Source organism: Hypanus sabinus, chromosome 2 (assembly GCF_030144855.1).
Source record: "Hypanus sabinus isolate sHypSab1 chromosome 2, sHypSab1.hap1, whole genome shotgun sequence".
In the NCBI taxonomy this organism is placed as follows: Eukaryota; Metazoa; Chordata; class Chondrichthyes; order Myliobatiformes; family Dasyatidae; genus Hypanus; species Hypanus sabinus.
The window spans coordinates 30,391,932-30,406,563 of NC_082707.1; the positions used below are offsets into that span (position 1 = coordinate 30,391,932).

General features: G+C 43.6%; 1 protein-coding gene across 2 annotated transcripts in view; it reads left to right on the top strand.

Moving 5' to 3' along the window:
* rasa2 (RAS p21 protein activator 2) overlaps window positions 1-14,632 on the top strand; it is a 173,223-nt gene that overhangs the window by 98,959 nt on the left and 59,632 nt on the right. For both annotated transcript variants that reach the window (XM_059994339.1, XM_059994349.1), the window contains exons 6-8: window positions 4,881-4,964; window positions 9,326-9,398; window positions 13,853-13,929. In XM_059994339.1, the coding sequence (XP_059850322.1) occupies window positions 4,881-4,964; window positions 9,326-9,398; window positions 13,853-13,929 (234 nt within the window). The remainder of the gene's footprint in view (window positions 1-4,880; window positions 4,965-9,325; window positions 9,399-13,852; window positions 13,930-14,632) is intronic.

Here is a 14,632-nt window from a genome sequence, read left to right on the forward strand (position 1 = left end):
GGCTGAGGGATTTGGACTTTACATGTGTTTTCTTGAGTAATGATGTGCTTGTTTTTGTTTCTTTCTCACTGTTTTGAATGTATGTTATGCACCTTGGCCCCAGAGGAACACTGTCATGTTCAACTGTATCTATGTATGGTTTGAATGATAATTAAACTTGATTGGTTTGATAATTTCCAATATTCAGTTGACCTAATTTTGGCACAGCTGGCCAGCTAAGGATGCTTCAATTTGCTCCTCCATTGTTTTAGAAACTGTTTTGATTTATCTTTGCCCCCAGATAAAGTCTTGAACATCCTCACATTGAATCATCTTCCAAAATGTTGCCCATTCATGATCTCTAAGTGAACTTTTAAAACTTGCTACAATCAACATTTTTGCTACATCAGCTAATATGGTGGTCTCAGAAAATATGTCTCATTCACAGTGCAAATTGCTAGAGGACAAGTTGTTTCTTGCCAATTGGTATGCACAGCAATTATCCTTTCTATTTCTCACCTCCCAACCAGTACCTTGCATACACAATGTGTCGCTCTGTCTTAATTTTTTTGATGGTGTCCTGTATTTGGCTATATGCCTTGAAATGGATGATTATATTTCTGATCGGTAATGTTTTAAAAATGAATAATATGATCTGACATTTGATTGCAATACTTATTTGCATATTGTGTAGCTGTATAATCCTTTTTGGACATTGTTGATAAATAATGACATAAAACACAAACTGTGACTGATAGTGTTCCATGTGGTGGTCAATAAAATGTAAATATGCGCCAATGAAATGCATTCATTTGTATTATGCAAAATATTAGGTACTTTATGGGCTCAGGCAGCCAAGCCTATATTCAAGGGAAATGATTTTGACAGACTGAGCCAGCATTTAATTGTACATCCCTAATGACTCTTGCAAAGAATGTGCAAAGCTTTTTTTTAATTGACATCATTGTGATGTAATCATTGTGTAGGTTTATCCACAATGTTGTTTGGTAGAAAATTCCGAGATTTTGGTGATGGTGGTGATGGAAGTGAAATACATTTCCAGTTCAGGATGGTATGTGGCTTGGATGACAATCTCCAGGTGTTTACTTTCCATATTTCTATCTAATCTAAACGTCATAGCTTTAGATTAGAAGATGCTGTCTAAGGGGTCTTTGTGAGTTGTTGCATTGCTAAAATAATATTGTGGTAGTCATATCTATGGCTTGCTGAAAATGTTTGTTGGATAAACCTAGCATAATTTTTATTCCATCCGACAGACAACAATTTAAACAGAGCCTGATTCTCTTGGGATCCAACAAGTAGGCTTGCACAATACTTAACTATGAGAGTCAAAATGATTCTTGATATAATGGTTGAGTTAGGCTGCCATCTAGTGCAGCAATTATTAAAATTCTCAGAGAGTAGTCCATTCCTAATTTCCGAATGGATTACAGAAGCAATTTGAAAACTGGTGCCAGGTGACACTAGTTTGTTTAGATATGCGTTAGCTTAATCAACATTGTCAGGTTGATGAAGGAAGATTGTCCAGTTATTTTTATGCTACCTTATCTGGCTGTGATCTAGAGTTCATGTATGTGTCCTTTTATTTGAATAGTTTTTTTTCATTTAGTTATGAATAAAAATGTATGGAAAGTAGCATAAATTGAACAATATTAACTCCTGATAGAATAAATTGTTCAATGAGTTGAGTAGGATGCTAGTTTTCTGCAGAATCTTTGAATGGCCTTGGTAATGAATTACTAAATCCTTGTCAGTGAATACTTTGATTTTTGGTTCCTGCCCTGTCAAGTTAGTGAATGTGTAGTTGTTGCATTTACTACTAATTTAGTAATTATACTGTTTGTTAGGCTTCTCCCTTCTTGCTAATCCAGTAATTGTAAAAATCAAATTAATAGGGCAAATTGTGCAGTGGAATTTAATGAATGACAGTGTCATATTAAATCCAATCGGATGGACAAGTAAAACATTGCTGCAAACGCAGTTTGTGATAGGTGTTAGTTATTTATTAATGAAGAAGAATTGAACTTCGTGACAAAAAACTCTAGATGATGCAGAGGTGATTTGGATGAATTTGAAGGAGCACCCCCCCCCCCCCCCCCCTCCATTCACCACTACTATTACTGAGCTACTCTGTTCATAGTTTGAGGTTGCATTGCACCATTTTCTTAACTTGTATGATTTTGCATTTAAGGAAATAAATAACTGATTTTACTATGGTTTTATCTTGATAAGTATAGTGCAGGATAAGGTTTTCAGTGTGGTTCTAGCACCTATTTTGCTATAAGATAGTGATGAGACTGAACAAATCTATTGTGGATGGCCAAAAAACATACTGGCCTGCTGTGTTCCACCACCATTTTGTGTGTGTTGTCAGTATTTTTTAAACTGTTTTGCTGTTGGCTAATAGTAATTTGAACCAGTGAATTTGCTTTTGGTTTGCAGTTGGTGTTTAAAAACTATTTAAGAATTTGCAGTGTTGGTAGTCTCAAATAATGTGCAAGCAAGTGATAGTGAAACAATTATTAATTTAATAATGTGAATTATCAAGGCTAAAACATGAAGTGTCATTCTGCTTCAGTGGCTCTAGATAATTTGAATATTCATTTCCAAAGAAATGATTTATCAGTTACTTTCTGTGTAAAAGCTGTATAGTTTAAGAAATGTAAAACCCGAAAGAACAGCACACTTCAGTGGCTGCCAGTCTATATAATTGTGTAGTAATTAAAACAAGGGTATTATCTAAGTGGTAAGTTTAATGATTGCAGAATTTTTGTTTTCATCATGATGCTGATTGTAAAGAAGGGTCATAGATTCCAAAAAAAGTTCAAGTTTGTATTTGTAACACTGACAGGACTAGAGACGAGCATCACAAAGCCCCGTTTTCATTAAATTTATTCTTTGATATGCAATATACGAATCTGATGGGCTAATTTTTTGTGGGTTACGCTTATCGGAAGCAACTGCACCATCAAGCTAATTAGCCTTTGCAGAGCTGAGGAGGTATTCTGTGTATCTGAAATTAAGTTAAGGTAATGCTTCAAATTATTCATAGTTTCAAAATCTCTCCACCTACACAGTTTCAACATTTAGGTTCCCAGGGTGACTTTACAGCTACCTTCAGGTCACAGTTATGTTTTAAACCACAGCAGCATCAGCATTCAAATTTTGAAGGTTTTGTTGCAGGCCCAAATTGAAGTTCTGCAGACAAAAAGTAATTCATGTTTGCTGCTTACATATTTTCATAATGAACTTACTGGAGTTGATTCTAAACTCTTAATATATGCCATCATCTGTTTGATGCAGCAGTATTCCACATGACTTAAGCAGGAAAAACATTCTAACCAGAGTAACATTGTTAATTACTCATTTCAAAGTGTTATGAATATAGGGAGAATTAGTGAGTACAGAAGATGCTGGATTACTCTCATATCAAGTATTTCCAATATTTTTCTCTTTAATTGCATGTCATCAAGTTTCAGAAGCTGTTTGGCAAGTTTCTATATAAACTATTAAAATTGGAACTCGTGTTCATATGGAATAGAATATTTAATTCCCTGATTAGGAGTTCAGTGGGTAATAGAGAGCTATAAGTGAATATGGTTGCTGATTAAGCAGTAATATTTTGTATAATTACATATAAATATTTGGTTGTAGAAAAAACTGAGGTTTAGACTAAACCAGTATGGCTATTAAACATATCAATAAAATTGAATGTTGAAATTGAAAATGACCAATAACCATGAAAAGTGCTCAGTTGGTCAAGAAGTATATGCGTCAAATGAAAATTCAGGCAAGAGCTTCATGAGAAGCAGGGCATGAGGAAAACTAGTCTAATTTAAATCCCCAGAATGGGAAGGGCAAAGTTCCTTTCTGACAAGGTTTACAAGAGATGTATACCAAATTATCAAATAATTGCATTAGAAATCATTTGTTATAGATAGATTAAAACAAACTGCAAGAAAGTGAAATAAAACATGATGGCTATATCTGTGTGTAGAAGAAAAAGATGACTTCTCTGACATTGTTATCTTTGATTTTCCCAATTGACATTGTTAAAATAATATGAGGCTGAAGACAAGGGTAATAGTGAGAGAAGGGTGGAAAATTATAGAATACTCAGGATTACCCTTGCCAACTGAATGAAGTCAACCGAGCTACAATTAATTCCTCATGACGTACTGAGCACTGAATGTAATCCACAGAATTGGATGAAGTGTAAAGGAACTACTGCTTTATCAGCAAGGACTGAATGGTGAGAAATTGGGCAAGTTTTGCATCTCCTATGACTGCATGGAAAAGTGCAGTGAGAAAGGGAATGTTTTACAGAGGTGAAAGTAAACCAAGGAATCATAGTGGAAACAGTGTTTTCGGATTGTTGACAGGGCATAGAAGTGGAAGGTGTCTGATAGTGAAATTCCTTTCAAAGTGTGAAAGTTGTGGAGGATGATGCATTAAATGTGGAGGTGGCTGGCTGCATCCTTGTTCTGATTAGGAGTGATTAGAAATAAGGTTAGTAGAGGAACTGTATTTGAGTTCCTTATCAACAATAGTAGGGGAAAAGGCATGGTTAATGAAAGAAGATGACATATCTGAGGCAGCTGTTTAGCAGGTTCAACTGAGAAGACTAAACTGGAAAATCAATTTGTCTTTACAGGATCTGGGATGGGTGTATGGGAACTGTGGAGGGAGGTGTGGGTGGGTTAGATAGATTACTAGCTCATCGCCTGAGATGAAGATGGAAATGTTAAGAAAGCAAAGGGAAAAATCAGATGTGGATCATGTACAAATGAGCACAGGACAGAAATTGGCAACATTAAAATTAAAACAATTTAAAATAAGAATCTGAGATGACTTTCGCTTGCTATTTTGTAAACCTACAGGATTATTGAATGCCAAGGACTTCCTCTTGCAGGTGGACAGAGTGGTGATCCGTATGCCTCTATCTCATTGGTTGGACCTTCGAGGTACAATGTTCAAAACTTTTAATTACCATCTATAGTCTACTTATAGACAAATGCAACTGAATTGAGAATGTTACTTTATAATCACTGTAATACATTAAGTCCTAGAATTAAGCATTTATTTACACTTTGGCCTTCTCAAAGATCATATAATAGCTGCGTTTAATATTTTGAAGTGAATTTAACTTTTTCTCCTCCCATCTTAAACTTTGTTTCTCTAGTATTTGATGTGTCCACCCTGTGAAAAAGATTCTGATCATCTACCCTTTCTATGCCTCTTATTTTTTTAATGCTTCTATCAGGTCCTCAGCCTCTGATTCTGTAATGAAAACAATCTAAGTTTGTCTGACCTTTTTGTAGGTAATACTCTCCAATCCAGGCAACAAACTAGAGAGCTACTTTCGTACCTTCTCCAGAGTCTTCGCGTCCTTCCTGTAATGTGGCGACTAGATCCCATGTGGCCTAACCAAAGTTTATACTGCTTTTGGCATGACTTCCCAGTTTTATTGTACTCGTTCCCCCAGCGATGAAGGCCTGCAGACAGTATACCACCCTTGTCATCCTCTGTACTTCTGTTGCCATTTTAAGGGAACTGCAGACTTGCACCCTAAGATCCTTCTACACATCAAAACTCCTAATGGCCCTGCGGTTTCCAGATGACCCTGTATTACAGGGGACAGAAGCTGCATTGCTAGAAAATGGTCTGTATCAAGTCTTTGCATGACACAAAACAGTCTCACCTATACATATCAAGAATATAGTTTGAGAAATAGATAAATTTTGTGGTTAGTCATTTACTTTTTTCATACATATTCTGAGTGAGAATTTTATTCCATGTATCAAACATTTCCATTATCCAAATGTCCATAATAATCGCTCTTGCATTTGCCCCCCTAAAACACAATGCCTCATACTTGCTCTGATTAATTTGCTATTTCTGCCCCCCCAACTTCCAACTGACCTGTACCTTGTATATTCTGTTACAACTTTCATCACTATCCATAATTCAATCAACTTTTGTGTTATCTGCAATCTTAATTTCATCATTTTCGCAAATTTCACCAATCTTGTAGTATTGTCATTCGATTAATGTCAGGTGGCCAAACATTAATCCTTCCTTTAAGAATGCAAGCCATTTTAATTGATATGTATTGAACCTTAAGCACCTATTTGCTTTATAAATAGATTTAAAAATAATGGAACACAGAAGTCAGACTGTGTTTCACAAACATGCTGTTTTATTTAATCTATTTTAAGGAATTCCTTAAAATAAAAGAATAATACCAGGTCCTGGTTCACTTAATTGCAGTTGTAAATCTGCAGTAGATTTAGAAGCTGGTCATTGTCAGATTATCTTAGTTCACTGTTTTGCTTGTAGATCATTTAAGATCAGGAGAATGTAATTTATAATATATGATATGGGAAAGGGGTATATTAGTGCCAGCATTATAAGTGCTGATTGTTTTACTTACCAAGACAGTTCTTCTGCATGATCCTGATCACAGTTTACACACCACCAAAGGCCAACATTAAGCAACTTGCAGCCCGTGATGCCTGCTGGCATTTAGGACAGCAGTGAATATCTTCCATCACTGTCTGTCCTTGGCCGTCTTCTGGTGGTGTTCAGGGCATCCTTCGTTGTGCTGGTAACTTCCTCTCAGTTTTCACTACTGTTGGCCATGTAAGCCCCAAGTGGAGACCCAGGAATAGTCCCCACCTGGGACTACAGATGTAGCAGGATTTGTCATTGCCGTTTCCATACCAGTTTGTTTCATCAGTCAAGGTCATTAGCACTGAGCTGAACCCCTGAACCTGGAGGATTGGTGGACCAGTCTTAGTCTGGCATCAACCCTTTGACCTGTTTGGCATGGGTGACCCCACTGAGAGCCAAAGCATAAAGCCATGACAAGGTTGTGTTCCTCTTGGAAGGACATTAAGTAAGCACTCAGAAGTAATGAGTACCTTGATTAGCAAACAAGAAACAGCTGACCATAATTCCTGTCAACTCATTGTTCAAGATTTCCATCAAGCTTGGTGAAGAAATGTCTTCTCTATTATCATCAAACTATCACCTGCAGTACCAGGGATCTCAACACACTCGACCACACTCGGTGAATGCCAACCATTCCATGCCAGGACCACATTTTCTGATATCTGATCACTTGGTTGTCCTTCTCCTACCTGCATACAGGCAAAGACTAAAGAATGGAACCCTAGAGATAAAGACTATAAGGACTTGGTTGCAGGAGACGAAGGAGCAGCTACGGGCTTGCTTTGGATCTGTGCACTGGGCCATGTTCAAGACTCAGAGGATCTGAGTGAATACACCATCGTTGTCACGGACTTTATAAAAAGCCATAGATGAGTGTGTCCCCACTAAATCATTAGTCTTCCCAACCAGAAGCTTTGGATGAATGATCAGATCTGCAATCTGCTGAAGGCCTTCAGGTCTGGTGACCAAGTTAAATACAAGAGGTCCAGATACATTCCCCAGAGAGAAGTTAACAAATTTCACTTCAAATGCCGGTGATAATAAACCTGATTCTGAGAGCCACTTCATGTGTGAAGTGGGAATTCTGGACCAAACTTGAATTACAGAAGGATGCTCAACAGCTATGGCAGTGCGTGAAGGCTATCACCTCCTACAAAGTGAAATCAGCTGACATGGGTGACAACAATTCTTCACTCCCAGATGAGCTCATGTCTGCTTTGATCATTAAAACATATATATACCTTCACGAACTCCCACAGCCCTCCAATGTTCCTATGATTTCAGTCTCTGAGGCATAAGAGCATCTTTCAGGAGAGTGAACCCATGGAAAACTGGCCCCGAGAGGGTACCTGTCAGAGTACTAAAGACCTGTGCTGATCATGTGGCTGGATATCTTTTAACCTCTCACTTCAGGAGTTTGAGGTACCCTCCCCTGCTTCAAGCAAGCTTCACTTATACCAGTGCTTAAGAAGAATGTGGTAACCTGTCTCAATGAACATCATCTGAATCAGTAGAAATTTACGGTCTTAAAGTGTTCTCTTGAAATATAGTTGTTCAGTGATGTTACATGTGAGGCGAGAAATTGTGTTGCTGAGAAAAGTTCTAGATCAACAGATTATATAATTTAGTCCAGAGCCTCAGCTTTGCTATCCTTTTCTATAGATGTTAGATTGATGAAGAACCAAGATTAGATTATGTACTAACACTGTATGATTTGAAAGAGCTTATCTAGACCATTTGAGGTCTTGTAATACTCTGAAATATGATATTTAGCAGAGGGCGACATTGCTTCACAGTTGCTTCAAGATTTATTTTATGTGCAAGGTGTAAGGAAACAATATTTCAGGTCACGCATAGAATGAAAAGTAGGATGCTATTCTTTTGGCAATGTACCATATGCCTTCAGGTTCAGAATAGGAATTTGTGATGGCCCTGTACCTGGTGAAACTCAAATTTGCTTTGAAACTATGTGATAGTGTTACTAATTTGGCATTTATCCCATCACCATGAGTAGTAAATGTCAGTGCATTGACAGTAATTGTGCTTTGGTATCAAGTTTGTCATGTGTCCTCTGGTGGAATAGTTCATTAGTAAAGAGCGCATTCTGTAGTACAGCACTGTAAATGGTAAGAAGCATTTGAAGTGAAGAAGCCAAAATGCATGCACACCATATGTGCTTGATAAAAATTTACATTAGACCAGAAATGTTACACTTAAGATTATGAAAGGTTGAAATGGGGTAGATTGAATTTGTGTTGTGGTTTGTTCTAGTGGTTTAGGAGTTATGAATTTAGAGTATAAGCCTCAACTTGATCCCTCGGGATTGTGGGTGTCTTTCATTACGGTTCTGAAGTGACCAGAGCAAATGTGAGACCGGCACACTATACCACAGCTGTGAATCACCAGCTGGATAGGCTACTGAAAAGTTTGTGGGAGTCCATGCTACCAGTTATGCTGAAGTTCTGTGTTCTCAGTTCTACCCCAAATGCTTCTTCAGTTTTAGCAAGTTCAGGAACAAGCTCCAAGGAGAACAATCTAAGTACAGAGGATGTGTAATTTGCTTCCAGAGTTGGTGATTGTGGTAGAAACTATGTAAGTAGATCTGACTGGCTAGAAAGCTGAAGGAGAAAAGACATTGAGAGATAACAGGAAGTGAAGGCAGATGTTAGCTGAACCAAGGAATGTAAGTAGCAAGAATTGCTTGTGCAGTGTAATTGTGGAATCATGATGAAAAGGAGCCCTTCTAATTTTACTGTTAGCTGACTAGGTCCAGTCAGACCATCAAACCTATTCTTCATCCATCTTGAAATTAACTTTGAAGGTGTCCCTAGTTTCAAATTTACTCTAAATTATCTCTCTTTCATTTCATCAGGTTGGATCAAAAAAGAACTAAAGTAAAGAAGAAAACAAGTAACCCACAGTTCGATGAAACATTCTATTTTGAAGTAAGCAACTTGGGAAGGAGGCCTTTGTTGTTGGTGGAATTATTGATTTTGTATAAAAATAGCATTATGCATAAAAGAAAATGAAATTGAATTATTGTGGCGACCCACTTCCCAGCGCACTCGAACCGGCTCACAAAGCGGCGCACGCCGGCATTGAGGCAGGTCCCAAAGAGGGCGCCAAGCCTGCTTCACCAGCAAGGGGAAAAGCCCGCGCGAGGGACGGGACTGTGAATACGCGCCCCCTACAGCATTCCCGCCCGGAGAGGGCAGGATCAGGAAGGTTTTAAAGCAAGGCGAAGTTTGAATAAACCTCTTTTGTAACTGCAGCTCACCGGCTCCGTGTCGTTATTGCAGCACTGCATTTAGCACACCACTACAATTGGTGACCCTGACGGCCCAAACGATGTTTGGACCGGAGATGAACGACGCCGCATCTGTTCATACAGTTTCGTTAAAACTGCCAAGCTTCTGGACGCTGCGACCTCACCTAGGTTCCAGCAAGCAGAAGCCCAATTCCACATTCGGCAGATAACCTCGGATGCCACACGTTACTCCCTCGACCAGGAGACAGCCGCCCAGGTTGAGGAGTTCATACAATCGCCCCCAGTGGACAGCAAATACACAGAATTCAAAGCCTTGCTCATAAGGACTTTCGGACTCTCACAGCGCAAGCGAGCTGCCCGCTTGCTGCACCTGGATGGTTTGGAGGACAGGCCACTGTCGGCTTTGATGAACGAGATGCTGTCCCTGGCCAGAGGTCACAAGCCCTGCCTCATGTTTGAGCAGGCATTCCTGGAGCAGCTGCCCGAGGACATATGCCTGTTGCTGTCCGACGCGGATTTCAGCGACCCCCAGAAGGTGGCGGCCTGGGCGGACGTGCTGTGGAAAGCCAAGAAGGAGAATGGGGCGTTCGTCACACAGACCACCAGGCCACGCTCCCAGCAGCAAACCAGACCAGGCCTGGCCGCAGAGCCTGCTAACCCCAGAGGCAGGGGTGAGGAGACCAACAAACAATAGTGCTTCTACCACTAACGGTGGGGCACAGTAGCCCGCCCTGCAAGTTCCCAGGAAACGCCAGGGCTAGCTGCCGCTGATGGCTACAGCAGCTGGCCATCGGGATAGCCTCCTGTATGTCTGGGACAAGCAGTCGGAACGCCGCTTTTTGGTCGACACCGGAGCCGAGATCAGCGTCTTACCTCCGAGTTACAACACCCGCAACAGAGAACCAGGTCCCACCCTGAGGGCTGCGAACAGCAGCACAGTAAGGACCTACGGCACCCGTACAGTTCGGCTCCAGCTGGTTCACGTGGGACTTCACACTGGCCGCCGTAGTCCAACCGCTCCTGGGAGCGGATTTTTTGCAAACTCACAGCCTACTGGTCAGCCTGCCCAGGAAGAGACTGGTCCACGCCGAGACCTTTCAAACGTTCTCCCTGGGTGAAGCCCAGTTGCCGGTCCCACACCTAGACTCCATCATGCTGTCTGACAACGACTTCACCAGAGTCCTGGCGGATTTCCCATCGGTTCTGGCACCGCAGTTCACGACAGCCACGCCCAGTCACGACCACATCCCGATGCAAGGACCACCCCTCCACACCCGTGCTTGAAGGCTTCCCCTGGACAAGCTCCGGCTGGCGAAGGAGGAGCTCAACAGGATGGAGGAATTGGGGATCAAACGGCGGTCCAACAGCCTATGGGCCTCCCCCCTGCACATGGTGCCCAAAGCAACAGGGGGCTGGAGACCATGCGGCGACTACCGCAGGCTGAATGAGGCTACAACACCGGACCGCTACCCTGTACCGCACATTCAGGACTTTGCAGCAAACCTGCATGGCGCACGGATCTTCTCCAAGGTAGACCTCGTCCGGGGATACCATCAAATCCCGATGCATCCGAACGACGTCCCCAGAACGGCACTCATCACCCCTTTCGGCTTTTTCGAGTTCCTCCGCATGCCATTCGGCCTAAAGAATGCCGCACAGACGTTTCAGCAGTTAATGGTGCGGTGGGACGCGACCTGGACTTCGCTTTCATCTATTTGGACAACATCCGCATAGCCAGGAGCAGTCGTCAGGAGCATCTATCCCACCTCCGTCAACTCTACGCCCGACTGAGTGAATACGGCCTGACAATCAACCCAGCCAAATGCCAGTTCGGGCTCGACACCATCGACTTCCTGGGCCACAGGATTACTAAAGACGGGGCAACCCCTCTGCCCGCCAAGGTAGACGCGGTCCGCCATTTCCCCTGACCTAACACAATCAAAGGCCTTCAGGAATTCGTGGGTATGGTGAATTTCTACCACCGCTTCCTCCCTTCAGCTGCCCGAATCATGCGCCCCCTGTTCGCCCTGATGTCGGGTCCGGGCAAGGACATTACCTGGGACGAGGAGTCCGCCACCGCTTTAATTAAAACCAATGAAGCCTTGGCAAACACCGTGATGCTAGTGCACCCCAGAACGGACATCCCTACCGCCTTCACAGTGGACACATCCAACATGGCAGTCAGTGGAGTGCTGGAACAACTCATCAAGAGTCGCTGGCAACCCCTGGCGTTTTTCAGCAAACACCTACAACCACCCAACCTCAAATACAGTGCTTTCGACCGGGAACTGTTGGCGCTATACCTGGCAATCTGGCATTTCAGGTGGTACTTAGAAGGTAGGCCTTTCACGCGTTCACAGACCACAAACCGCTTACCTTTGCGTTCACGAAATCATCCGACCCCTGGTTATCCCGCCAGCAGCGACATCTGTCCTACATCTCCGAATACATGACGGATGTCTGGCATATCTCAGGAAAGGACAATGTCGTGGCGAACGCCCTCTCCCACTCTAACATCCAAGCCCTGTCCCAGGGGGTAGACTATGAAGCACTGGCAGAGGCGCAGCAGGCAGACGAGGATATCCCCAGTTACAGGACTGCAGTCTCCAGTTTGCAGTTGCAGAACCTCCCCATAGGCCGAGGTGAGAGGACCCTACTTTGTGACGTCACCACTGGCCAACCCCGCCCCGTCGTTCCGGCAGCCTGGTGGCAGCACGCTTTCAACTCCATTCACAACTTAGCGCACCCCTCCATCAGGACAACCGTCCAGATGGTAGCCAACAGGTTCGTTTGGCACGGACTCCGCAAGCAGGTCAGTGAATGAGCCAGAACGTGCATGCACTGCCAAAGAGCCAAGGTGCAGTGGCACACCAAAGCTCTGCCGCAGCAGTTCCACCCCACCCGCCGACATTTCGACCACATTCATGTGGATATCGTGGGCCCCCTGCCAGTGTCGCAAGGAGCGCAGCACCTCCTGACTATCATGGACCGGTTCACAAGATGGCCAGAGGCGGTCCTGCTCACTGACACCACCTCCGAATCTTGCGCCCGGGCAGAGATTGCCACCTGGGTATCTCGCTTTGGTGTACTGGCCCACATTACCTCCGACAGAGGCGCCCAGTTCACCTCCAGCCTGTGGTCAGCTATGGCCAGCCTTTTGGGGACACAGCTGCACCACACAACTGCCTACCACCCACAGTCGAACGGACTAGTGGAGCGTTTCCACCGTCACCTGAAGTCGGCTTTCATGGCCCGCCTCAAAGGGCCTAACTGGGTGGATGAGCTCCCCTGGGTCCTGCTTGGAATCCGCACGGTGCCCAAAGAGGATCTGCACACCTCATTGGCCGAGTTGGTGTAGGGCGCACCCCTGGTCATCCCAGGAGAGTTCATACCAGCCCCAAGGGGGCAAGAGGAAGAACCCGCAGCTGTCCTGGGCAGACTACGCGAGAGGCTCGGTAACCTGGCCCCCATACCCACTTCACAGCATGGGCAGAACCCGACCTGCATACCCAAAGACCTGCAAAACTGTAAGTTCGTTTTTGTACAACGAGGCGGACATCGGGCACCTCTACAGCGGCCCTACGAGGGGCCGTTTACGGTGATCAGAAACAACGGGTCCACATTCATGCTGGACATTGGGGGGGAAAGAGGAGGTTTTCATGGTGGACCGACTCAAACCGGCCCATATGGACTTGGCGCAGCCGGTCGAGATTCAGGCACAGTGGCACAGAGGCAGACCTCCCAAACAGAGTCCGACTCAGACTGTGGACATTGGGGGGTGTATCGCCGGTTCTGGGGGGGGATTATGTGGCGTCCCACTTCCCAGCACACTTGAACCGTCTCACAAAGCGGCGCGCACCGGCATTGAGGCAGGCCCCAAAGAAGGCAAGCCTGCTTCACCAGCAAGGGGAAAAGCCCGCGTGCGAGACGGGACTGTGAATACGCGCCCCCTACAGCATTCCCGCCCGGGGAGGGTGGGATCAGGAAGGCTTTAAAGCAAGGTCGCAAAGTTTGAATAAACCTCTTTTGTAACTTCAGCTCACTGACTCTGTGTCGTTGTTGCAGCGCTGTGTGTAGCACACTGCTACATTATCTTGATTATTCTAATACATAGTTAATTAAACATTTCAGGTAACTCGAAACAGCAGTTATACCAAGAAATCTCATTTCCAAGTGGAGGAGGAAAATATTGAAAAACTTGAAATCAGGTAATTGAATAAATAGAATTAACCATAAAGTTGCAGTAAAGTCACTTTGACCTAAATTTAATGAGGAATCTTTAACAATCTAGGTCCAAACAAGCTAGGTCTATGTATGGCAGTTACTATGCATAATTTTCTAGTCAATATTTCGTCCAGCTGCGGTCTCTGTTGAGATTGTTGCCAGACTTTTTTTTTAAAGTTCATAGTGATGCTTTTAGGGACAGAGAGAGTGGTTAGGAGTCAGGTTAGTGTTCAGAGATAGAAGTGTAGAAGAATTAGAGATCAGGCCAGAACCTAGGCCTCCATTCTGTGTTCTGCCTTTGAAGTCCAGCGAAGTGGACAGGTGACAAAGGACATCTGGAGTCCAGGTTTCTGCTTTGCACTCGGTAGCCAGTGATGTCTCCGCTCCACACTCGAAGGCCTATGATGTGCTCATGGGATGAAGGACATCTGGAATCTAGGTCTCCGCTCCACACTCAAGGCCAGTGGCATGGATGGGTGACAAAGTATATCTGTGGATGTCAGTGGATCCCAGGATTGGATGTCAGTGGGAATGATGATTAGGTGACATGTCAGAGGAAGCGATGTTGAGGGGAAGGGCAGTGGCTGGCATAGTTAGAGTCAGATTTCTGAATGTCAAACATTAGCAGATGATAAGAAATTTCTTCCCCAGAAGGAGTGAATGTTTGGAATTTCCTGCTTAAGGGTT